Source organism: Cnephaeus nilssonii (genome assembly GCF_951640355.1).
Source record: "Cnephaeus nilssonii genome assembly, chromosome: 20".
NCBI lineage: Eukaryota > Metazoa > Chordata > Mammalia > Chiroptera > Vespertilionidae > Cnephaeus > Cnephaeus nilssonii.
In genome coordinates, this window is record NC_137091.1 from 33511549 (window position 1) to 33537117 (window position 25569).

A 25569-nucleotide genomic window follows, 5' to 3' on the forward strand; every position below is an offset into this window, starting at 1 on the left:
AATTACGGAGAATTTGAAATTTTGCTGTTGAAATTTTAAAAAATGAAGCTGTTTATGGATAATTTTGTAAAACAAACAAAAAAATACTCCTGAAATTATGTTTGCATATAAACTTACAGTGTACTGGAAGCAACTGAGGAGACTTACCAAATACATAAGATTGTTACGTTCCTGAGTTACATTCTCTGCCAGGCCAACAAGATTTGCCAGGTACTTATGAGCAGACATTTCATTCTCCATGGCTTTTTCAACCTGCTTTTTGAGGACGTCAATTTTTTTTTGAGATCTCCTAAAGAGTTCCCCCAAATGGTGGAATAAAAAAACTCATTAATCTGGATGGCTAGAGCATAATGAATATCTGTATTATAAAAACAGCAAGTTATTCTTCAGCAATCTAAATCTGTAAGTTTCAAGGTGAGAAATGGTAACTGAATTTAATTTTAAACTCAACATAACTATTGGCTCAGAGTCAAGCCAATAGAAATCAGAAAATGCTTTGACACAATTAATAAGCTAATAATATTTTAGTCTATTAATTTTTAGGTTCGTGTTCTTAAAGTTACTTTTGAAAAGGAATTCAGTATCCCAAAGTAAACTTTTAGAAAAAGGTTAGGAAAGAACTTCTACAAGTTTCATAATCTTAGAATCATCTTATAACTCTCAACAATATGTGAACTATAGGCTAGAAAAATGCTGGTCAATAGAAAAGCTTTTACTATACTTAGATTCTTTTCTATTGTATAGCCAATATTAGAAAAAGAAAAAGAAAGAATATTTTCAACTGTCTTCTTTTAACAACTAAAAAAGCTTAAGAAAAATATACATAAAGACCTATTTATGTTCTGTGCCCTTTCGAGTTCAGCTTCCAGCGCTTTGTTTCTAGCTGTCAAGTTGTTCTTCTCTAACAGCAAACTCTTCTTCTGCACTTGCAGGACCGCCAACTTTTCCATCAACTCTTCCATTTCAGCACTTTCTTTCTCTTCTTCCTTCTGCAACCGGCTGATGGACAAAAACTTCACAGGCTTGTATCCAGTACACAGAGGCTACAATGAAGCAGCCACTTGCCAGGCAAGTGATAATCAGCCCAACACTCCAGCCCCTGGTGGGTCATTTGGAAGGCCTCTGCACAGCATCTCCCCACCCGAACTTGGCGGACCTGGGATGGAGCTCCCAGGGGATAGGAGAGAGAGTGCGGCTGGGCATATAATTCTTTTATTAAAACAAATTTTTAAAAATATATTTCTATTGATTTTAGAGAGGAGAGGAGAGGAGAGGAAGAGAGAGATAGAAACATCAATGATGAGAGCGCATCATTGATCAGCTGTCTCCTGCACACCAGGGATTGAGCCCGCAACCAGGGCATGTGCCCTGGCTGGAAATCGAGCCGTGACCTCCTGGCTCATAGGTTGATGCTCAACCCCTGAGCCATGCCAGTCAGGCTGTGACATTATTTTTAATGGCTGTGTTGTATTCCATTTTATGGTTGCATCCTTTCATTTAACCAGTTCCTTATTGCTGGATCTCTAGGCTTCAGTTCTACTCCTTTAAATTATCTTTGGTTCTAACATCAATAAAGGCTGGAACAGTAGAGAAAAATATCATACACACATACACACAAAGTGCAGAGGGTAGCCCTCAGAGACAGCCCTCTTCTACTTTAATAAAGTGTTTACCATTCTCAGACTCAGACACCTGTGGTGATGCAGCTACAATGACTCAGAAAGAGACTCAGAAAAAGATGGAACAAAAATTTTTGAAAAAGAAAGAAAAGAGCAACTTTTCCCCACTCTGTCTATAACGACATGCATTGGGGTGCATTAACCCTTGAAAAGGCATTAATCCGTACCTTTGTAACTCATTTACAATCGAAGTATGAATTTTCATTGCTATTTTGCCCTCCAACCGTGTTTTCAGTTCTTGGCATTCGGTACATAAATTCTCCAGTTGCTCCTTGCTTTTAGTTAGCTCCTTTTCTTGGTTCTGCGTTTTAGTCTCCAGAAGCATTAGTTGTTTAGTCAGCTTAGAAACTGAAAAACAAAAGGGATGGACAAAGACTTGGTACAGGACATTTAATATATGATTAATAATTACTAAAAGAGCCAGCTTATAAAAAATAATATTTTAAAAATCTTTTGGAGATTTATAAATTAATACCAAAGACCTTGTACTTAGAAGTTACTGTCCCTATATTGAGCATTTACTAAATATAAACTCTCTTGTTGATGTTCAATATCTTGATATAATTGTTAAATATAAAATATTTAACAAGATATGGTTTTAGTCTTCAAGGAACTTTCTAAAAACTGAAGGCTTGAGTCACATGTAGGTATTCGAGCACACCTCAGGATGTCGGCCCTAAAACTCCAAGATTTTCAGGGACATCCAATTTGGTCAAATGAAACCAAGGATCCTGATTTAATGTATGATTTTGATTTAATATGGAACCCCAGCACTATTCCGTTTCATCACAGCATGCCCACTTAATAAGCCTTAGCCCTTTCCTTTACTGGTCATTAATGCCCTAAAGCAGCCAGAAACAATGGCCATGCCTGTACTAAGGGTCACAAGGTATGGGTTTCCATTAAGCTAAAAATAATATCACAGCCTGTGTTATGTTTCAGCTCGAGTTCTAAAGCAGAATGATCTCTGGCCATGTCCCCATGAAACCATACTGAGAGATTCAAAGCTGACCTCAAGACTTAAATTATTTACCTCACTCTTTTAAAAAATGTATTTATTGATTTGAGAGAGAGAGAAACATCGATTTGATGTTCCACTTATTTATGCATTCATTGGTTGCTTCTTGTATGTGCCCTGACCGGAGATCAAACCCGCCACTTGGCATATTGGGAGGACATTCTAACCAACTGAGCTACCCTAACAGGGCCCCTTACCTCACTCTTGACCTTACTCATGATAACTTGTGATTTTGCTCTAAACAACCCCTTGTCCATAAACCTTCAAGTTCAGGCTTTTGAGCATTAGCTTTCCGTTCTCCTGGGTGGTGCCAATTATAATAAAACTAGAGGCCCAATGCACAAAATTCGTGCATGGGGGTGGGAGGATGGGGTCCCTCAGCCCGGCCTGTGCCCTCTCACAATTTGGGACCCCTTGGGGGATGTCTGATTGCCGGTTTAGGCCAGATTGGGCCTAAACCGGCAGTCGGACATCCCTCCTGCAATCCCAGAACCCTCGCTCCTAACCGCCCGCCTGCTCACTCCTAACCACTTGCCTGCTTGCTCCTAACTGCCTGCCTGCTCACTCCTTGCCACTTGACTCGCTGCTCCTTAGCACTGCCGCAGAGGCAGGAGAGGCTCCCGCCACCTCCGCTGCGCTCACCAGCCGTGAACCCAACTTCTGGCTGAGTGGTGCTCCTGCTGTGGGAGCACACTGACCACCTGGGGGCAGCTCCTACGTTGAGCATCTGCCCCCTGGTGGTCAGTGCATGTCATAGCGACCGGTCGTTCTGGTCATTCCGCCATACTGGTCGCTGGGCTTTTATATATATAGACTAGAGGCCCAGTGCACGAAATTTGTGCATGGGGGGGGGTGTCCCTCAGTCCAGCTTGCACCCTCTCCAATCTGGGACCCCTTGAGGGATGTCCGACCGCCCGTTTAGGCCCGATCCCATCGGGCGGTCGGACATCCCTCTCACAATGCAGGACTGCTGGCTCCCAATCGCTCGCCTGCCTCTGCCTGATTGCCCCTGACTGCTTCTGCCTGCCAGCCTGATCAACCCCTAACCACTCCACTGCCAGCCTGATCGACGCCTAACTGCTCCCCGGCCGGCCTGATTGCCCTTAACTGCCCTCCCCTGCCGGCCTGGTCCACCCACAACTGCCCTCCCCCGCTGGTCTGGTTTCCCCCAACTGCCCTCCGCTGCCGGCCCGGTCACCCCTAACTGCCCTCCCTGCTGGCCTGATCACCCACAACTGCCCTCCCCTGCAGGCCTAGTCCCCCCCAACTGCACTCCCCTGCAGGCCTGGTTCCCCCCAACTGCTCTCCCCTGCTGGCCTGGTCCCCCCCAACCGCCCTCCCCTGCAGGCCTGGTCCTCCCCAACTGCCCTCCTCTGTAGGCCTGGTTGCCCCCAACTGCCCTCCCCTGCTGGCCCAGTCACCCCTAACTGCCCTCCCCTGCTGGCCTGGTCACCCCTAACTGCCCTCCCCTGCCAGCCTGGCCCTCCCCTTCTGTCCTCCCCTGCAGGCCTGGTCCCCCCCAATTGCCCTCCTCTGCTGGCCCGGTCCCCCCTAATTGCCCTCCCTGCTGGCCTGATCGCCCACAACTGCCCTCCCCTGCAAGCCTGCCCCCCCCCCAACTGCCCTGCCCTGCTAGCCTGGTCCCCACAAACTGTCCTCCCCTGCAGGCCTGGGTCCCCCACAACTATCCTCCCCTGCAGGCCTGGTCACCCCCAACTGCCCACAATTGCCCTCCCCTGCCAGGCATCTTGTGGCGGCCATCTGTGTCCGCATGGGGGCAGCCATCTTTGACCACATGGGGGTGGCCATCTTGTGTCTTGGAGTGATGGTCAATTTGCATATTACTCTTTTATTAGATAGGATAGCCAATCTTTCTCAACTGTAATTCTCAGTGGACGAACTCTTTCTATTCAGTAACACAAACTAAGACCAAAATTTATTATTTTTCTTCCCTTTTCTCATTAAGTTTTTGTTTTATGTCCAGTATCTAAAGTAAATCATAAATACTTCATCCTATTTGACATCATAGTATGTAACAATAAGATACTTCCTGGGCATCTGTTGAAACTAGTACATAGAAGTATTATAGTGTAAAACTTTAAACCCTTCCACCCCATAAAACCATTTAGTTGGTCAAAATAAATAGCTATTTCTGGGAAATGGAAAAATAACACAGGCAGCTGACTGAATCATATAGGCCAAAAGGTTAGCCCCACCCACATGGCCAGAAGAATCATACTTATTCAGATCTGTTCTGTTAGTCAATATGAAATTAATTTTCCCAGTCATCTCTAATCTTGAAAGCAAAGAGAGGAGGCTCAACATCATTCACTCTCTCTCCTTTCGGACAAATAATGCCAGAGCAGGCGCACATACTTTTGTGCTGCACACAGACCAGGCCGTGGGGATGTCCTGTGGAAGAAACTCAGCTGGATGCTGAGAGACGCTCTCACTTTCCAACATGTCCTGGCTCCCAGAAACAAGTGAAGTGCTAGCCTCCAGCTCAGCAGCAGCAGAGGCTGCTGGTTTAACTCTTCCACGTGTGGAAAGGGGAGGGTTCAATATCGGGGTACAGGAAGGAAAAAAAAGGAAGGGTTACTTGGGCTCATGCAAGACAGCTTGTGTTTCGGCCTCCTGTTCTATATTGTTCTTCACTGGAAGAGAAAAATCAGTAAAACAAAAGGAAAAATGCCACTATCTTTTTGTTTATAAATTTTGGTTTTAATGAAAGTGGAAGAAATGACTCTTAACCTGGCCCACTTCGAAGTTCAGCTGTATATACTGAGGCTCCTAGGGGCGGGGAAGGACACTCGTGAAAGTATCTGATAGATTTAACCTCTGACAGCACTTCTGAAGGAAGGGCAAAGCACAGAGAAACTGTTTAGAGACCAACTATTTACTCATTCAACAAATAGTCAGATACAGATCCTTGTGTTATCACCTACAATTGATTTATAAAATATACAGGATAATTAAAGCAACACTGGAGCCTAAGAGGAAGCAATCAATGCATTATGGGTAAAGGCTGGATATGTTGTGACATAAACAACTGCATTACAGTAAAGGAAACTATATGCTAAAAAACATGATCTTCTCTATTTTCCATTTAGAGGGGCGCCCTCCCAGAAAGAGGGGTACAAGTGTAAAATGACAACAAAATCACAGCATTGCCATCGCTCACAGGAAAGACAGCTCACCTTCCTGGAGACGCTCCTGGTGGGTGTCCTTGACTTTTTTTTGCTGAATCTCCAACTGCTCTATCAACAACCTGTTTTCCTCTAAAACCAATTCCGCCTGAGTCTGAAGCCGATGCCTACAAGTGATTTATAAAATTAAATACTGCCATTCAGGTGCTCAGTGGTTAGAGACCATCAGAGTCTAAAAGAAAGTAATGGATGTTGTAGGAATGAATATCTGGACATGTTTTTTTGTTTTGTTAATGCTCACCCAAGGATATTTCTTCCATGGATTTTTAGAGAGAGTGGAAGAGAGAAAGGGAGGGAGTGGGGAGAGAAACATTGATTGGTTGCCTCTTGCTGCACTTGGACATGTTTTAATGCTGAACATGTTATTAACACGTCAACCCCACCATATGCATTAAATGGGGAGAAAGGACAGTATGAAGTTTAAATTATGAATTTCTTAGTAACTTTTAAAATATAAAATTTCAAACATAAACAAAAGTAGTAAGAACAGAACAATTAACTCCCACATATCTACAATACCTAGCTTGAACAATTATCAAATGGCTAATCTTGTTTCATCTACTAAACCTCCAATCCCCCACTGGATTATTTTGAAGCCAGTATGAAGTAGTTTAAAGAATTTAGAAAGTTCCCATTTTAATTAAAAAATACTGACTTGTAATCATATTTGCAAAAAACAAACAAACAAAACCCCCTCACCCCCAATAGCTTTGTTAAAAGCCTTTGGACAGTGCCATAAACTGTACTGGGACTGCCCAGCCTAATTTCACAAGCAAACCCTTTCCTTACAGATGGTGGAAAGTTAATACCAGCCCAAGGCAACCTTCATGGTCACAAATTCCCTTTCGAATGACCTGAAAGAACCGTAGAGATCTAGATAAATGTTTACCACCCCAAAGTACACTTAAGCCAGTAAATTATCTCCATTTCCACTTTAAACTAAAGAATGAGGTGGAGGAGAAAGAAAAATGATGCAAGGAATCAAGCTATTATAGTGATGACTTCACTCTGACAGTGGCTGTGCACTAGCTCCTTGGCACCCTGGAGGTGTCCCTACCCGCTACCCCCACCGTGGGAGAGAAGGCCTCATTCCTGCTTTGCACAGAGCAGATCCATTTAGTCTGTTTTATGTTTTGGACTTCCTTATAAGACTTACTTTCTTCCTCCTCTCCCCTCCCCTCCCTCCCTCCGTCATCCCTCCTTCCTTCCCTCCTTCTTTCCTTTCCTTCCTTCTTTCTTTTGTAAAGGAAAGGGCTTCCCTATTCCTACAAAAGAGACGAAAACCTCAGATTTAGTTTAGAACTCCTTCCCATTTTATAGGTAAAGAAACTGAGCCTGAGGTTATCCAATTGGTCAGGGGACATTAGGAAAAGAATTTTCAGCCTAGAAGTTTATTGAGCTGCATTGAAACTAAGGAGAAAACTTCTACTGAAGTGCAGAGTCGGTGTGCCCGAGCATCTGGCGGGGATGTACCGTACCTCACACCTGTGCAGGTACAGGGAGCAGCAGCCAAGGAGGCACAGGGGAGGGCACGATTGTGAGGGGCTTCAGGAGTGTGATGCTCCAGAGCCCGGGGTCCCCTTCCTGTGATGGAGGACAGTCAATTCGAAGGGGCCTCAACAGGCACTGCACAGATGGTGACCTAAGAGCTGCTCCCCTCCGCACCAGTGCAGGCCACCACCAGAGTAGGGAGCACATTTCAAATGGCAATAAACACAGGATTGGGGAACATGGCTAGGATTGAAAGTGGGATCTCTCTTTCTTCCTTTTATTTTATTTACTAGAGGCCCAGTGCATGAAATTCATGCACTTGGGGGGGGGGCCCTCACCCCGGCCTGCGCCCTCTTGCAATCCGGGAGACCTCAGGGGATGTCCAACTGACGGCGGGGAGCGGGCCTAAGCCGGCAAAATCAGACATCCTTAGTGCTGCTGCGGAGGAGGGAGAAGCTCCTGCCACGGCCACTGCACTCGCCAGCCGTGAGCCCGTCTTCTGGCTGAGCAGCGCTCCTGTGTTGAGTGTCTGCCCCCTGGTGGTCAGTGTGTGTCATAGCAACCGGTCGTTCTGCTGTTCGGTCAATTTACATATTAGCCTTTTATTACACAGGATTTCTTTGGGTGTTTTTTGTTAATCCTCATTGGAGGATATTTTTCCATTGATTTTTAGGAGAGGGAGAGACAGGGAGAAACATCAATGTGAGAGAGACACATCAATTGGTTGCTTCCTGCACACACCCCGACCAGGGCCAGGGAACCTGCAACCGAGGTTTGTGCCCTTGACTGGAATCAAACCTGGGACCCTTCAGTCCATTGGTCGATGCTCTATCCACTGAGCCAAACTGGTTACAGCTTATTTAGTTCTTATTTGTATTTTAAGGAAAAATAAACAGGTTTCACTTATAACTATATACAGGTTAGAGTAAGTATCTGAGGTTCCAGTTTCTCACGAGGACTCTTGGAGGCACGTGAGGCCCAGTCTCACTGACCTGCTTCCCAGGGAGCCACTCAAGGAAGGTTTGAGGGAGACACACTAGGAAACCCAACAGAAGAAAATCCAAGTTCAACAGGAGAAGCACCAAGATCCAGTAGCTTCCAGGCCAGTCCCAACTGGCACCTCAGTGACCATAAAATCAGGAAAACTGACCTACCAGTAAGAATGCTGTTGACTCAATTCTGAACTTCTGAATCTCACATATGGAAAATATTTAATTTTTTCCAGGAATGTTGACATACTTTAAAAAATACTAAACATAGCATATACAAGCAAAAAAGATATATCTAAATAGTGCTTGCTTCTTAGTCTTGCCTGGATATTCCCTTTAGACTTTTGAAGACTTACATTCTCAAATTCAGTGAGTAGGCATTTGATGCTGCTGTGCGGATGAACAGGACGTGGCCCTGCCCTTGAGCTCACAGAGGAGAGGGAGACAGATGTGGAACACTCAGGCAGCCACTGTGTGACAGGTGTGAGAACACAGCCTGTGCTTAAGGCTAGGGCAGAAACAGACACGGGAGCAATTAACTCTGCCTCTAGGAAGAACTACTGACCAGCGCCCTTTGAGCAGCCCTAATGGGTGACTAGGAGTGCAGGGGATTGAGGGGGGAAGGGGAGCAGCATCAGCAACAGGATGGAAGTGAGGCAACACTCAGTGCCAGGGAGCAGGGCCTGCACACACACAGGGCAGGGCAGGGCAGGGCTGTGTCAGGGGCTCACTGTGCTAAAGCCCCGTGAGTGGAGGAGTCTAAGAAAGAGTGGGACCCAACAGGTTTGGGGTGGGAAAAGCACTGTAGAAAAATACGACGTCAGGAAATAGAAGTGGGGACAGTATATATAGTTCAGGTTTAAAAACCTATTTAGAATTTTTAAAGTAGTCTTCAAAATACAAGTTTAGAATAAACTACTAGGGTTTCATTATACCTTATTAATTTCTTAGAAACTCTCCCTTAAAGTATTTTACTTTAAAAAAGAAAATATATTTGATGATTTAATAAAATTTATTCACATTACCTTTTGTTTTTAACTAGTAAAATATCAGAAACACAACACTACTTGCCATTCCTCACTGGTAACAGGACCACTCTTGTTTAACTGTTGGTGCAATTCTTTATTTTCTTTCACTACTTCTTGGGCGCGCATCCTGAACATTCTCATTTCTTCCTGAAATAAAATTTATGTAAACATAATACACACATGCACACACACCTATATTTCTTAGTTCTGCTGCTGCTGCTGTGGCTAAGATCAGATGCTAACAGCTTTGTAGCGAGTCTCACAGTAACAGCAGCCTGACACCAAGTGCTGCCCTGGCGGAGCTCAGTGAGAAAACAGGGGATAAAAACAATGCTGAGCACAAGGAACCTGAACCTCAACATTCAAATCCTACTTTCACAACGTTTTTCTATAACTGCCAAATACTTGGAAAAATAAAAAGGTCATAAGAAAAGCAGAGATACTTGTAAACACTATAATTTTTCCTTTGTTTAAAGACTTTGGAGGATAAAATGGAGCTTTTTAGATAAAAATAAGACCTTTCCAAGAGATTGGTGTGGGGGCTGGCGTCTCTTAATTTGGCTCCATTACCACAAGAGCCTCTGCTAAAGCCAGCACAGCTGCGTCAGTCATTAGCCCCAACTCCAGGACTGTCGCTTGGTCTTACTTTTTGACTCCTAAGCCTGTGTTTGTGGCACTTAAAAACGTAATTACAGCTAACAGCCAATCTTATTTCATGTTAGTTTCAGGTGTGCACACACCTGTGGCACTCCTGCTGGGCCTCCTCCATCTCAGCTTTTCTCAGCCAGCCCGTGGCCGGCGTTCGTGTCTTGTGCTGTGCTCCAGTGAGAATTCTGGGTGCCGATATTTATTCTGGGATGCTTCTACATTCTCTTCTCCCAGCCAACAGATATTTATGCTTATACCTGTTAAACTTAAAACAATGCCAAGTAACTCCGCTACCTCCCACTTGCTGGCAGTCCACCGGCTCTTTTCAGAACAGGGGTCAGGCAAACTAAAGCCTGCAGGCCAGTTGCCTGTTTTGTAAATATAGTTTAAATATATATATATATAACTTTTATTGATTTCAGAGAGGAAGGGAGGGAGAGAGAGAGAGAGAGAGAGAAAGAGAGAGAGAGAAAGAGAGAGAGAGAGAGAGAGAGAGAGAAGAGAGAGAGAGAGAGAGAGAGAAACATCAATGATGAGAGAGAATTATCATTGGGCTGCCTTCTGCATGCCCCCTACTGGGGATCAAACTCTCAACCAGTTTCATAGGTTGTGACCAGCTGGTTCATAGGTCGATGCTCAACCACTGAGCCATGCGAGCCCAGCTGTAAATAAAGTTTTATTGGGTCGCAGACATGCCCACTTGTTGGGTGTCTATGGCTGCTTTCATGGTACAACAGCAGAGCTGAGTAGTTGTAAAACACAGACTGCGTGGTTTGCAAAGCCTAAATTATTTACTAAATGGCCCTTTACAGAAAATGTTTCCGTGGGGTTTTTTAAGTTACTGATTTCATAGAGAAAGGGAAACATGTATTTGTTGTCCCACTTATTTATACATTCATTGTTGCTTCTTGTATAAGCCTGACCAGGAACAAACAAAACCTTGGTGTACTGGATGATGCTCTAACCAACTAAGCTACCTGGCCAGAGCTCCTGGCCCCTTTTAGAAAGAGCACCGAATTAGTAATTTTATTAATTATTAGGGTGGATATTTCATCATTTAGTATAAGATTAATTTGTCCTCTAAAAGAAAATTTTCAAAACTGAATTACAGCCCTGGCCAGTCAGCTCAGTTGTCCCACCAGGTTTGATCTCCAGGCAGAGCACATACAAGAATCAACCAATGAAAGCATACATAAGTGGAACAGCAAGAATTGATGTTCTCTCTCTCTCTCTTTCTCCTCCCTTCCTCTCTTTCTCTAAAATCAATAAATATTCTTAAAAATAACTTTTTGAACTGCATTACATGGGCCATGTACATGGGACAGTGTAATAAGAAAAGGCTTGGTGACTCTTAAGAGACCCTTCCAGCTGGGGATCCCAGGAAAACCAACACTTCTCTCCCTGGACCCTTCTGCTTCCTGAGATCTCTTTGCCATTTCAATGAGGGAACACAGGTACGCAGCCTGGAAAGGCACGGACATATCTGCAACACCCAGAGCCTTGGTCTCCTGTGCAATTCAAATGAGCTCCGCTGCCAGAAGCCATTCCCCAAACAACAGAGGTGAACAAGGCAGAAAAGAATGAAAACCTCACTTTCTCACTGTTTCCAACAGCTCAATAAATGGAATTCCTTGAGGTTGGCTCTTCACTGAATTAAGAAGACCCCGTAAAACACCCCTGGCCCGCTACCTTCCCCAGTCTGCCCAAATGTCCCTTCTAACAGTGGTGTTTGCAGCTGCAGACAATCAGGAAAGAAGTGCCTTGCACTGCCGCCTTCTCTGCACCCTGAGACCCCAGCCCATGTGGGGCTGCCTGTCTGGGAACTTCAGTGCAGCACCACCGTGTCCCTCCCTAACTCCATCTAACCCTGCCCACCCCTCCTGCTCCACCAATCACTCCCAACCTGCCTCCCCTCTTCCTTCTTTCCCTGCCTCCCACCCTGCTTCATTCCTTCCTTCCTTTCTCCTTTCCTTTAACAAACATTTGAGTACCTATTAGATGTCTGAGTAGGTATTCAAAGTTTAAAATGGTCTTATTTTTTTAATAAACCTTGTCTCTTCTGACATCTGCCAACCTACCTGAAGGGTGGAAATGAGCTCGTCTTTTTCTTTCATTCGGTCTTCATAAGCCAGCAATAAGGGTGACAGGTACTTTATATCCAACTGAAGATAACAGTTGGTAAAGAAGGTTAATATAATTCTTACATCTAAACACAATCAGCAAATTTTTTTAAAGATGATAAAATACACTTAATTTGGAATGGATTTGAATAGCTATTCAAATATAGTCCAGAAAATAAGGGCCTGAAATTAAATAACTTTTACTTACCAACCAGGGTGGGATAGGGCCCTTTGATGGTAGGCCTTCGATATTTATACTCTAAGAACGAAACACATTTTGAAGACAAATTAAACTATACTTCTGAAATTTCAAGCCTTAAGATATTCTTAATCAACTATGCATCAGCAATCTATACATCTATATGTGTAGAAAATGTTCTTTTGGAATGTTTGAGAATAATTTGAGATTAAAATGCCTCCTTTCCTGTAATACTTCAGTGTATATTTCCTAAAAAGAAAAACCTTCACTTACTCAACCACACTGCCATCATAAAAATTAAGAACTCAACAGTGATATACTATATTCTAATCTACAGAATGTATTCAACTTTCAACTATTTTCTATGAGTTCAACTTTTTTTTTTAATACCATGTAGTATTTTGGGGAGTATAACTGTTCACAGTTTCTTATGATCCTTAGTATTTTTTGTGTTATCAGTTCTAATGCCTCCTCTTTATTTCTAATTTTATTTGAATCATCTTTATTCTTAGTCTAGCTAAAGGCTGGTCCAATGTATTTGTCTTTTCAAAAAACCAGCTCTTAGTTTCATTGATGTTTTCTGTTGTCTTTTTAGTCTCTATTTCATTTATTTCTGCTGATTTTCATTTTATTCCTCCTGTTAACTTTGAGGTAAAAGTCTTCTCTTTTTAGTTCCTCAAGGTGTAAACTTAGGTTATTTATTTATTCTTTATTTTTAACTAGAGGCCCGTGCACTGGGGGGGCGGTACCCCTCAGCTTGGCCTGTACTCTCTAGCAGTCCGGGACCCCTTGGGGGGTGTCCACCTGCCGACTTAGGCCCGCTCCCCATGGCAGTTGGACATCCCCTGAGGGGTCCTTAGCGCTGCCATGGAGGCAGGAGAGGTTCCCACTACCTCCACTGCGCTCGCCAGCCATGAGCCTGGCTTCTGGCTGAGCAGCGCTCCCCCTGTGGGAGCACACTGACCACCAGGGGGTAGCTCCTGCGTTGAGCGTCTGCCCCCTGGTGGTCAGTGCACATCATAGCAACCGGTTGTTCCGTCGTTCGGTTGATTTGCATATTAGCCTTTTATTATATAGATGTTTGTATTTATTGCTATAAATTTTCCTTTAGAACTACTTTTGCTGCTTCCCATCAGTTTTGGCATGTCGTGCTTCCATTTTCATGTTTCAAGGTATTTTTTTTTCTTTTCCGTTTTCATTTGTTTCAAGGTATTTTTTACTCCTCTTTTGACCCACTGGTTGTTCAGTAGCATGTTGTTCAATGTCCACATATTTGTAAATTTTCTTATACTTGATTTCTAATTTCATACACTGTGGACAGAAAAGATGCTTGATATGTCAATATTCTTAAATTTATTAAGACTTGTTTTGTGTCCAAATGTATGATCTATCCTGGAAAATGTTCCATGTGCACTTGAGAAGAATGTGTATTCTGCTGCTGTTGGATGCAAAGTTCTGTATTAGGTCTGTGTGATCTAACATGTAGTTTAAGTCCAATATTTCCTCATGATTTTCCGTCTTGATGATCTATTATTGGGGTATTGAAGTCCCCTACTATTATTGCTATTTCTCCCTTCAGTTGTTAATATTTGCTTTATATATTTAGGTGCTCTGATATTGGGTATATATTTACAATTACTATATTCTCTTGATGAATTGACTCCTTTACCATTATGTAATAACCTTCTTTGTCTCTTTTACCATTTTGATTTAAACTCTATTTTGTCTGATATAAGCATAGTCACCCCTTCTTTCTTTTGGCTTCCCTTTACATTAAATGTATGTTTCTATCCTTTCGCTTTCAGTCTAAGTCTGTCCTTACAGCTGAAGTGAGTCTTTTGTAGGCAGCATAGAGTTGGGTCTTTTTTCCATTTATCCATTCTGCCACTCTATGTCTTTTGATTGTAGAATTTAGTCCTTTCATTTAAATTAATTATTAAGTATGGCCTTTTTAGTTGCTATTTGTTCATTGTTTGCTAGCTGTTTTGTAATTCCTTTCTGCCTGTCCTGCTCTCTTCCTCTGGGATTTGATGCTTTTCTGTAGTGGTATGCTTTGATTCTTCCTTTCTCTTTCTCTTTTGTGTACATCTCTTCTAGGTATTTGCTTTGTGATTAGCATGAGGCTTGCATAAAACATTTTTAACATTTTAAGCTAATAATAACTTAACTTTGAGCTTCTAATCAGCTTGCATCTCCATGCTCACTACAGTTCCCCTCATTGGGTCACTGGTGGGTCTCGGTACACACTAAACACACAAAGCTCTATATTTTTACCACCACCCCACATTTTGTTTTTGATATAATAATTTATACCTTTTTATATTGTTTATCCATTAACAAATTATTGTATAGTTATTTTGGATACTTTTGTCTTTAACCTTTATACTAGAGGTATGATTTCCTACCATCATTACAATGTTGGAGTATTTTGAATTTAACTATATATTTAACTTTACCAGTGAGTTTTATACTTTCATATGATTTTGTTACTAATTAGTACCTATTCTTTTTAGCTTGAAGAACTCCATTTTCTAAAAACATATTTTTTTATTGATTTCAAAGAGGAAGAGAGAGGGAACATAGAAACATCAATAAGAGAGAATCATTGATTGGCTGCTCCTACACACTCCCTACAGGGGGTTGAGCCCGCAACCTGTGTATATGCCCTGACAGGGAATCGAATTGTGACCTCCTGGTTAATAGGTCAACGCTCAACCACTAAGCAACACTGGCTGGGCATTGAAGAATTCCTTTTAATATTTCTTGTAAGGCTGGTCAGCTGGTGATGAACTCCTTTGAATTTCGTTTGTCTGGAAAACTCTTTATCTCAGTTCTGAAGGACAACTTTTCCAGGTAGACTCTTCTTAGTTGGCAGAATTTTTTCTTTCAGCACTCTGAATAGATCATCCTACTCCGCTGTGGCCTGTAGTTTCTGCTGAAAAATCCATTTACAGTCTTATGGAGATTCCCTTGTATGTGAAGAACGTTTTCTCTTGCTATTTTTAAGATTCTCTCTTGGAGACTCACTGACTCCAAGTGGGAGATGGCCATTTTTGCATGCTCCTTTTACCTTTTGACAATTTAAGATAAGTGTGGCTTAGTGGTTGAGAGTTGACCTATGAACCAGGAGGTCACAGTTCGATTCCCTGTCAGGGCATATGCACAGGTTGTAGGCTCAATCCCCTGTGGGGGTGTGCAGGAGCAGCCAATCAATGATTCTCTCTTATTGATGTTTCTATGTTCCCTCTCTCTTCCTCTTTGAAATCAATAAAAAAAATATGTTTTTTTAAAAATGGAGTTCTTCAAGCTGAAAAGAATGGGTACTAATTAGTAACAAAATCATATGAAAGTATAAAACTCACTGGAAAAGGTAAATATATAGTTAAATTCAAAATACTCCAACATTGTAATGATGGTGGGTAAATCATACCTCTAGTATAAAGGTTAAAGATAATGTGTTTTGGTGTGGGTCTCTTTATTTTATTTATTTTTTTGTTAATATTTTTTCATTGATTTTCAGGGAGAGTGGACCCACTGTGTCCCAACGAGGGGACTGCAGTCAGCACCTAGACGCAGGATGATTAGAAGTCAGACCCTTAGGCAGCAGTCAGGAAAGTATGCAGTTATACCTCTTTCAGGGGAAAAGTGGGAGATGGCCATTTTTGCGTGCTCCCTTTGGGCTGAGCCAGGGTATACAGCTTTGGAGTTTGGGGCTGTGCTCCTGAGCCCATTTAAAAACTGTTTCTTGTTTGCTATAAACCTGTGTGGGACTCATGAATGCAAGTCCCATTGACTAGAGTTAGGTGATTTGGGGTCTGTATAAACTAGTCTATCTTCTTTTGAGAGTTAGTGCACTGATAAATTACAGTTCTAACTTGAGGAATAAGACTTAGAATTGAGCCCTAGCTGGTCTGGCTCAGTGGATAGAGTGTCGGCCTGTGGAATGAAGGGCCCCGGGTTCGATTCTGGTCAAGGACACATGCCCAGGTTGCGGGCTCGATCCCCAGTGGGGGCATGCAGGAGGCAGCCAATCAATGATTCTCTCTCATCATTGATGTTTCTATCTCTCTCTCTCCCTCTCCCTTCCTCTCTGAAATCAATAAAGATATATTTAAAAAAAAGGGAAGGAAGGGAGGAAAGGAAGAGAGGAGGTTGAGGGGAGAAAGAAATAGAAAGGTCCCTAGACATGCTGTGCTTTGTATGTGTATTTTTATGCCACATTGTAATAAATATGAATCCCTCAATTCAACTTGAAAGGCTAAAAATAAATCTGGAAAGCCACATCCATTGGTTGATTTTTCTTAATTGGAAACATTACCTCTTCCTTCGATAAATGCCTGAATTTTGTTTGATATCTGCTTAGTTCTACATTCAAACGATGGACAGTCATTTTCAAACCATCATTTTCATCCACCAGTTCTTGAGCTTGTTTTCTTAGATAAAGTAATTCAGGTGCAGCAACTACTGAAAAAAATTAATATTATACTCTAAGAACGTGTATCAAATAGATTAAGATTTTATATAAATTGCTAACCATCTGCCCTTTTTTCCCTTTTGGGCTCACAGAGGCAATGAATTACAAATATATAGGTTCAAATGAATAAAAGTTTCTAAGTTTTTTAACACTAAATAGTCAACATTTTGGAAGTTTGTGAAAATTTTTACATGTACAACTAATTAAGGTAAAATAAAAACTTTAGATTGAAAAGGAAAAATCATTGTTTCCAATGATATATAAATATCTGTCTTGAAAATCATATAGTATAAATGGAAAATTTATTAAAATAACTTTCCCAAATATTAGAAAACATAATAGAAAATAGATCTCACAAAGAAATAACATAAATAATGTAAAGTACCTAGAAATTAGTGTGACTAAGACGAGAAATATACAAGTTCTATATGAAGAAAATGATATAATCTTTCTTCAGGCAATAATATTAGCCTTATATAAATAGATAGATGTACAGAGACAAAATCAGTGAATATATGTATAACCTGAGAGGTAAAAAGGACTTGACACCCAGGGCATAAGCCATAAAAGAAAAATATCCTTTAGATTTAAATTATCAACAAACTGAGAAAATATTACATACATGACAAAGGCTAACATCCTTAATACACAAAGAGCTCCTACAAAACAATGAGAAAAAGCCAGACATCTCAATTTAAAGTCGGAAAATTTAGCCCTGGCCATTGTGGCTCAGTTGGTTGGAATGTCATCCAATGTACCAAAAGGTTGCAGTCAGGGCACATACCTAGGTTGTGAGTTTGGTCCCCAGTCAGGGTGTGTAAGGGAGACAACCAATTGATGTTTCTCTCTCACATCGATGTTTCTCTCTCTCTCTCTCTCTCTCTCTCTCTCAAATCAATAAAAACATATCCTCTGGTGAGAATTTAAAATAAAAGTAACATACCAATGTTAATTTCTTAGCGTAGACAACCATACTATTGTTAAGAGGTTGACATTAGAAACCTGAATAAAGAATATAATGCAGCCCTGGCCGGTGCAGGTGCAGGAGGCAACCAATAGATGTTTATGTTTATGTTTTTTATATATTTATATTTATATTTTATATATCTTTTGTTGTTGTTGCTAATCTTCACCCAAGGATATTTTTTCATTGATTTTTAGAGAGTGGAAGGGAGTAGGGAAAGCCACATCCATTGGTTGCCTACTGCACGTGTCCCGACCAGGGCTGGGGACTGAACCTGCAACCCAGGTATGTGCCCTTGACCAAAATCAAACTGGGATCCTCAGACTGCGGGACAACGCTCTAGCCACTGAGCAAAACTGGCTAGGTCTCAATGTTTATGTTTTGATCTCTCCCTCTCCCTTCCTCTTTCTCTAAAATAAATAAAAACAGGTTTAAGTGGGAAAATTTATAAAAGAAAATGATATGCAAAGATATGAAAAAAATATCCAAGCTCACTGATAACAAGACAAATACAATTTAAAATGGGATTCCCTTTTTGCCTATCAAATTAGCAAGAAAAATATAATCCTCGTTATTGGTAAATATGTGGTGAAAATGCATTTTTATATGCTATTCAATGAGATAAAAACTGATATGAAATATATGTAAAGTTACTTTCCTAAGCACCAAATCCAGAAGTAGGAATTTCTTTAGCATAACAATAATAATGATATAGCAGATAAAGTCAAATTTCAACAAGTATTTGTTCACGAAAGAATATTATAACAAAATATCAACATTAAAATCAACAAATATTACAAACTAAAATATTAACTCTCAAAATAAGAAAATGAGTTAAGTCCTGTTTGTTCCTTTAATTAAAAAACTGTAGTTGTCCCCACCTTCCTTAGAGGATGCTTTCTCCGCCTCTTTCAGCTTCCCATTTTCTTTTACTATTCTCTTAAATTTTAATTGTAGTTCTTTCATTGCTTGTTTTACTATGTTAAGTTCAAGAGTAAGGGTTTGGTTTGTTTTATTCAGATGCAAATTTTCTTCTTTTAATTCCTCAAACTTTTCTTTGGTTATTTCTATACATCGGTGACGTGTTTTACCAGTTATATCTGAAAAGGTATAAGGAAAACGTCTTAAAATATTGGCATTTACAATTTTACATCAAAATTACATGAGACTCCATTTGAAAAACCATGTTAGCAACTACTTCGTGTCAGGCCTCATGTTATCCTCTTTGCTCCTGGGCAAGGAATGGCCTGCACAAGTAAGAATGAGTGGTCTGATGAGACTACAGTGGATGACAGAGAGAGGTGACAGAGGGGGAAGCAGGAATCAGGGGAGGCGCTTGCATATCATAATACGCAGAGCGGAGGCCACCAGGAACCAGGAAGGCTTTTCGGCAGAGGTGTGAAAAGAAGAGGTTCTACTCTCAGATGAATCCCTCAGGGCAGCAGTAAAGAAAGGGAAGGGATGAGGCCCAGCCCAGAGGAGCTCTGAGGGCAGCACTATGATGGGAACAGAGAAGGGATCTATGTGAGAGACTCGGGGGCTGAAGCCCCACAGGACTCAACAGGGAGGGGCAAATCAAGATCTGCTGTTGGGAAGAGACTTAGCCAGACAAGGAAACAGATGGAGCAAGAGAAGCTAAGCTCCGTTGAGGACACAGGTCCAAAGCTCGGAAGGCAGCCTCTGCTGAAACAGAGGGGAGCCATCAGGATGTGGGCAGCACCCGATAGCACCATGGAGAGAAGAAAACCAGAGATCACAAAGGATTTTAAGAAAGATGGGAAAGCCCTAGGGGGTTTGGCTCAGTGGACAGAGCGATGGCCTGCGGAGTGAAGGGTCCCAAGTTTGATTCCGGTCGAGGGCACATGCCCAGGTTGTGGGCTCGATCCCCAGTAGGGGACATGCAGGAGGCAGCAATCAATGATTCTCTCTCATCATTGATGTTTCTCTCTCCCTCTCTGAAGTCACTAGGAAAGATGGGAAGAAAACAGAGCGATGTTCCATGGAGAGATATGCTCACAGAGCTCAAAAAAGGTGCAAACTACAATGGGCTCCCTGGCCAGGGCACACCTCCCAATGGAGGTGGAAACAGAAGCAGAGCTTCTGTGGATAGACAAGGGGGGGTGATGGGGGAAGGCTGGTGGCTCCAGACAGTAGATTCAGCACACACCCCAGGGGACAGGCAAAAGCTAGGGAGGGGACTGGTGATTCTAGATAACACCTTCTGACCCTGATACGCATGTATCCAGTCCTTAAAACATGAAAGGAAAGGCTAAGAAATGAGTAACTCCACAGCTACACTGAGAACAAGAGGGGAACATGGGGAATCCCAGAAGGAAAACAATTGAGAACAGGTTGAAGACAGAAGCTGCAGCCTAAAATATGTCAGGAGACGTCAGCTACAAAAGGTGGGGATGCCTCACCCTGGCAGATAACAGGAACCTAAATGGCCTAGAAAGATGTCCAGTCAGAGCACCAGATGGGCTCAAATCCTTTGGGCCAGGCAGGCCCTGAAGTCGAGATGCAGGGCAGGCCCGAAGGGGTGTAGAATCCCATAAGGAAGAGGGACCCCTAAAGCCCCTGACTGGCCCGTCAGTCGCTGGAGACAGGCTGTACAACTGGCAGCCTTGCTGGTTTCCCCATCTGAGCAGCCTGCAGTAAGCAGACACAGCGTCTCCAGGCAGACCAACAGGGGCCCTCAAGGACCAAGGTGGGCACACCACCAAGAACCAGCGGTGTCAAAGCCAAGAGAAGCACCCAAGTCAAATTACAGAGGAGAGAGTGGCTGGCACAAAAAAGACAAGATTTTGAAATAAGTATATTTAACATTTTCAAAGAGATGCTTGTCGATATTTCATAGAAATCATATAAGCAAACATTTTGAATAATACATAAATTCAAAGGATGGGCTAAGTGGCAGAATATATACAAAGTCGAATGAGCATATGGGCTAGAAGTTAGAGCCCTAGCAAACTCCTACAACAACACCAAAACCACCAAGACAGAATGGGTGAAATCAAGTCAACACTAAGATAGAATGGAGGATAGGCTGAAAAGTCTTGATACCCAATATAGTTTTTGGATAGTGATGTGAAGCATAACAGGCAAAATTTACAAAATTCACTTTGAAAGCTACCGAAGCTCTACAAACATTATAGGGGAGAGTGCCCCAGAAAACATCTCTAGACCTCACATTGCCTCCAGCCCCAGAGCAGAACCCTTATTTGCATATACCACCCTCCCAGCATCTAAGCACATCCCACAGGTCCTTCCAGCCACCCCGCCCTCCTCCCCCCGCACCCCCATCTGAGCACAGCTCCTGAGGACATACTTCCACTATAAGCTTTTCAATCATAATCAAATTCAAAAGGCAAATACCTGGGGAGGGTGGAGGCTTTCCACATACTGGTATTTTTTCATCCTAAGGGGAAAAAAGTCATGAGCCTAATGAATTGAGTGTTAGCATCTTCTGTTCAAACTTTCTGCCTTTTTGCCTGTAAGTTCAGTCAGTCACTATGTCTTTATATGTAGGTCCCATTGAGTGAGGATTAAAAAAAAAAAAAAAAAGAAAGAAACACTCAATCAGAAAGAACTCTTAAGGGAGGTTTCCCCCGCAAAAATCAAAAGTTATTTAAACATTACGGTAGAAATTCAATCTATTGAGAAAACCAGTTTTTGAAAAACTAATCTTACCTTTAAAGTCAGAACAGAATGTCCACCATCTGATTTTAAAAAGAGAGAAAAAATTAAAAGCAGATAAAGACATTTGACATCTCAGAAGAGTACAATCACAGAAACTCATCTTCTACAGAGGAGCTAAACAAGACACGGAGTGGCAGCAGGCTTGGCCAGGTCGCATGGCAAGCTGGTCCCAGAGCGAGGCAGGGAGCCCAGCTCTGAACTGCTCATCTTTGACTATCCTGCTCATTCCTGAGCACCTTCAGTGGCTCACAGGATTGCAGAACCAAGGCCAAATTCCTCAGTGTGACTCTGAGCCTTTTCCATGTAGGGCTCCTCCCCATCTTTCCAACATACTCCACCCCAGTGCTCCCTCCACAGGTTTCCCTGCCACTCCCCATATGGGCTGGGCCTACCCTGCCGGGAAGTAGCATCCAACTTGGTCAGAACAGTAGTTGTTCCTTGAAGTAAACTGCCTCAATGACACAAATGAAAACAAATCTTGTCCAGTAATTCATTTTCGACTTATAAATATATACTTGTGATTAATATCCTCCATGGTTGACCTTATGACCCAGTTTGCCTGTACCCCTTGTTGTAGTGAAAAGTTGGGTTTTCAACTTTTTAGAAGTTCATTGCTTTTAACTTTCCACAATTAATTTGCAGAGCAGAAATAACTGGCTGAAAAATAAATTAGAAGCAAATACGCAAAAAGGAAAAAGTATAGAATTCAGAAAAACAGACAAAAATGCTTAAAGATGCATACAACATTATAAATCTACTTACTGGTTCATAACAATTACCAACACTTGGGCAACTAATCAATAAAGGCTTATTTTTTACCAAAAAAGTCATCTTAATTCATTATTTTTAACCATGCAGGAGGCAGCCAATCAATTATTCTCTCTCAACATTGATGTTTCTATCTCTCTCTCTCCCTCTTCCTTCTTCTCTGAAATCAATACACACACACACACACACACACACACACACACACACACACACACACACATTTTCCGGCGTATAAGACGACTGGGCGTATAAGACGACCCCCAACTTTTCCAGTTAAAATATAGAGTTTGGGATATACCCGGCCTATAAGATGACACCCAGCGTATAAGACGACCCCCGACTTTTGAGAAGATTTTCATGGGTTAAAAAGTCATCTTATATGCCGGAAAATACGGGGGAGATATATATATATATATATATATACTAGAGGCCCAGTGCATGATTGAATCATGCACATGTAGGGTCCCCTACACGCTTTCGCTTTTCGCGGGGGAGCTGGGTGCCTGTCCGCTGGTGCACCAGGCCTTTCAGAAGCCTCTGGCTCGGCGGAGGCTTCTGAAAGGCCTGGTGCCGGAGCAGACAGGCACCCAGCTCCCACGCTTTTGATGGTCCGCGGCCGCTGAGGGGGGCTGCCGTGGACACCTGGCTACCCTGCCGTTGAGAGGCGCAGCTGGGTGTCTGCGGCAGGCCCCCTCAGCGGCCGGCCGGGATCTGGCCATTGAGAGGCACAGGGGGGCAGGAGTCCCGCCCCCTGCACCTCTCAACAGCAGGGTAGCCCCCCTCAGTGGCAGCGGATCCGTGCCTCTCAATGGCCGGATAGGCCACCCCGAGTCCCGCCCCCCAGCCTCCCGCCGCCCAATCGTGGGCGTAGTGGAGTGATGGTAATTTACATGTTACTCTATTATTAGATAGGATATATGTGTGTGTATATATATATATATATATATATATATATATATATATATATATTTTTTTTTATTTTTTATTTTTTTATTTTTTTTAATAATGGTTATAAGGATGCTCAAGGAACTTAGGAAAAGATAGATTAACTCAGTGAGAATTTCAACAAAAAGATAAAAAACATAGAAATGGAGATAAAAAACATTAAAAAAGGACAGAAATGAAGAGTACAATAACTGAAATGAAGAAACAGCAAAATGAATCAACAGTAGATTGATGAAGCGGAGGATCAAAGCAGCAATTTGGAAAATAAGATAGCAGAAAACACTCAATCAGAACAGCAAAAAGAATCCAAAACAATGAGGACCGTTTTAGGGGCCTCTGGAACAACATTAAGAGTACCAACAGGCCTAGCCTGTTTTGGCTCAGTGGATAGAGCATCGGCCTACAGACTGAAGGTTACTGGGTTTGATTCCGGTCAAGGGCATATGCCCGGGTTGCAGGCTCAATCCCTAGTAGTGGGTGTGCAGGAGGCAGCTGATCAATGATTCTCTCTCATCATTGATGTTTCTATCTCTCTCTCCCTTTCCCTTCCTCTTTGAAATCAATAAAAAATATATATATATTTTAAAAAGAGTATCAACATTCATAGTGGTGCCAAAAAAAAGAAGAGAGAGAGCAAGAAATTAAAAGCCTATTTGAAAAAATGTCAGAAAATTTCCTAACTTGGTGAAGGAAATAGACACACAAGTCCAAGAAGCATGGAGAGTCCAAAATAAGATGAACCCAAAGAGGCCCACACCAAGATATATCATAATTAAAATGCCAAAGGTTAAAGACAAAGAGAGAATCTTAAAGGCAGTTATTATTGACAATGGAGTTCCTATAAGACTGTCAGCTGATTTCTCAACAGAAATTTTGCAGGTCAGAAGGGACTGGCACAAAATACAAAAGGCCACCAGTTTGATTCCCAGTTAGGGCACATACCTAGGTTGTGGGTTCCATCCCAGGTCGGGATGTGTACAGGAGGCAACCAATCAATAGTTCTCTCTCACATTGATGTCTCTCTGTTCTCCTTCCTCCCTCTCTAAAGTCAAAGAAAAAAAAAGTGGATGGACATGCATGAACATAGGGAGATATTCAGGATGTGTCATTAGATTTTAAAAAGGCAAGTAAGAAAATAATGTGTATTTTATATACATACCCAATTGTATGTTGAAAGTAATTATCTAGCCCTAGCTGGTTTGGCTCAGTGGATAGAGAGTATCAGCCTATGGACTGAAGGGTTAGTGTTAGCCTGCACATTGAAAGGTTGTGGGTTTGATTCCCAGTCAAGGGCACATACCTGGGTTGCAGGTTCAATCTCTGGCCCCAGTTGGGACACTTGCGGGAGGCAACCAATCATTGTGTCTCTCTCACATCACATTGATGTTTCTCTCTTACTCTCTCCCTCTTTCTACCCCTCTCTTCCTCCCTTCCACTCTCTCTAAAAAGAAATCAATGGAAAAAATATCGTCGGGTAAGGATCAACAACAAAAAATAATAAAATAAAAATTATCTATGAAGTACAATTATGTGTGTTTAACTTGATATATTTATGCATTTCCATTTTTTTACAGTGCAAAAGTAGTACTTCTGTAATTAAAAAAGGAATACAGTTTTTACATGACTTTAATATTCACAGATTTTCCCATAGGGATAAAAAATGCCACCTAACCAATTGGTGTTTCTGGCCCAGGTATTACTAGTTGGCATTCTGTTTTCCAATCACCGCTCCTTGAGCCCAAGCAACTCTCAGAGGGTCCTGATAAAGCAGTTATTGGTGCCCACTATATGTCAGGCTCTCTTTCTCACTTCTCAAACATAAGCCATCTTTTAGGGAACTGAAAAGAGTTCCCTGCCTTTACTATAATACTCTGAATTCTCTCACAGTGCCAGACAAAATACAGACAACTGGTAACATACAGTTAGAGTTCTATTATAAACATGTCCGTGCACTCATTCATCAAACAAACCCTTAGAGATAGCCTACTGTGGGCCGGGCCCAGCTCCAGGCACTGGAGATAGCATGGAGACCACTAGGCTCCAGCCCCTGGCAACGCCAGGCCCCGGTCGGGGTGCAGGGGGAAAGAGTGTGTAGAGCTTCAGAGCCTGAGCCGTAGCCCTTTTCCCCATGTGTCCTCTCAGGGCTGACTGACAGAACTTACGAAATGGACTCCAAATGAGTACAACCTAATACCCAGGCAACTGACTCTGGAATAACTTACCTCCAGTGAAAATAAAATTCAGAAATATTCCTACTTGTAATAACAGAATCACAGTATGGAGGTGCAATGGCTATATGCTCCCCCAAGTTAACCAACATTTATTGTCACAAAATGTTTTT

The 25569-nt window shown here is 42.2% G+C and overlaps 1 protein-coding gene across 4 annotated transcripts in view; it reads right to left on the reverse strand.

Moving 5' to 3' along the window:
• The window catches only part of CEP89 (centrosomal protein 89), a 62519-nt gene that overhangs the window by 20115 nt on the left and 16835 nt on the right, over positions 1–25569 (reverse strand). For 3 of the 4 annotated variants that reach the window (XM_079799423.1, XM_079799426.1, XM_079799425.1), the window contains 11 exons: positions 21507–21535; positions 21192–21234; positions 18698–18916; positions 16697–16842; positions 12388–12438; positions 12138–12221; positions 9455–9558; positions 5895–6010; positions 1847–2027; positions 832–999; positions 148–289 (listed from right to left, as the gene is read on the reverse strand). In XM_079799423.1, the coding sequence (XP_079655549.1) occupies positions 148–289; positions 832–999; positions 1847–2027; positions 5895–6010; positions 9455–9558; positions 12138–12221; positions 12388–12438; positions 16697–16842; positions 18698–18916; positions 21192–21234; positions 21507–21535 (1283 nt within the window). The remainder of the gene's footprint in view (positions 1–147; positions 290–831; positions 1000–1846; positions 2028–5894; positions 6011–9454; positions 9559–12137; positions 12222–12387; positions 12439–16696; positions 16843–18697; positions 18917–21191; positions 21235–21506; positions 21536–25569) is intronic. The other variant, XM_079799424.1, reaches the window with a different exon arrangement.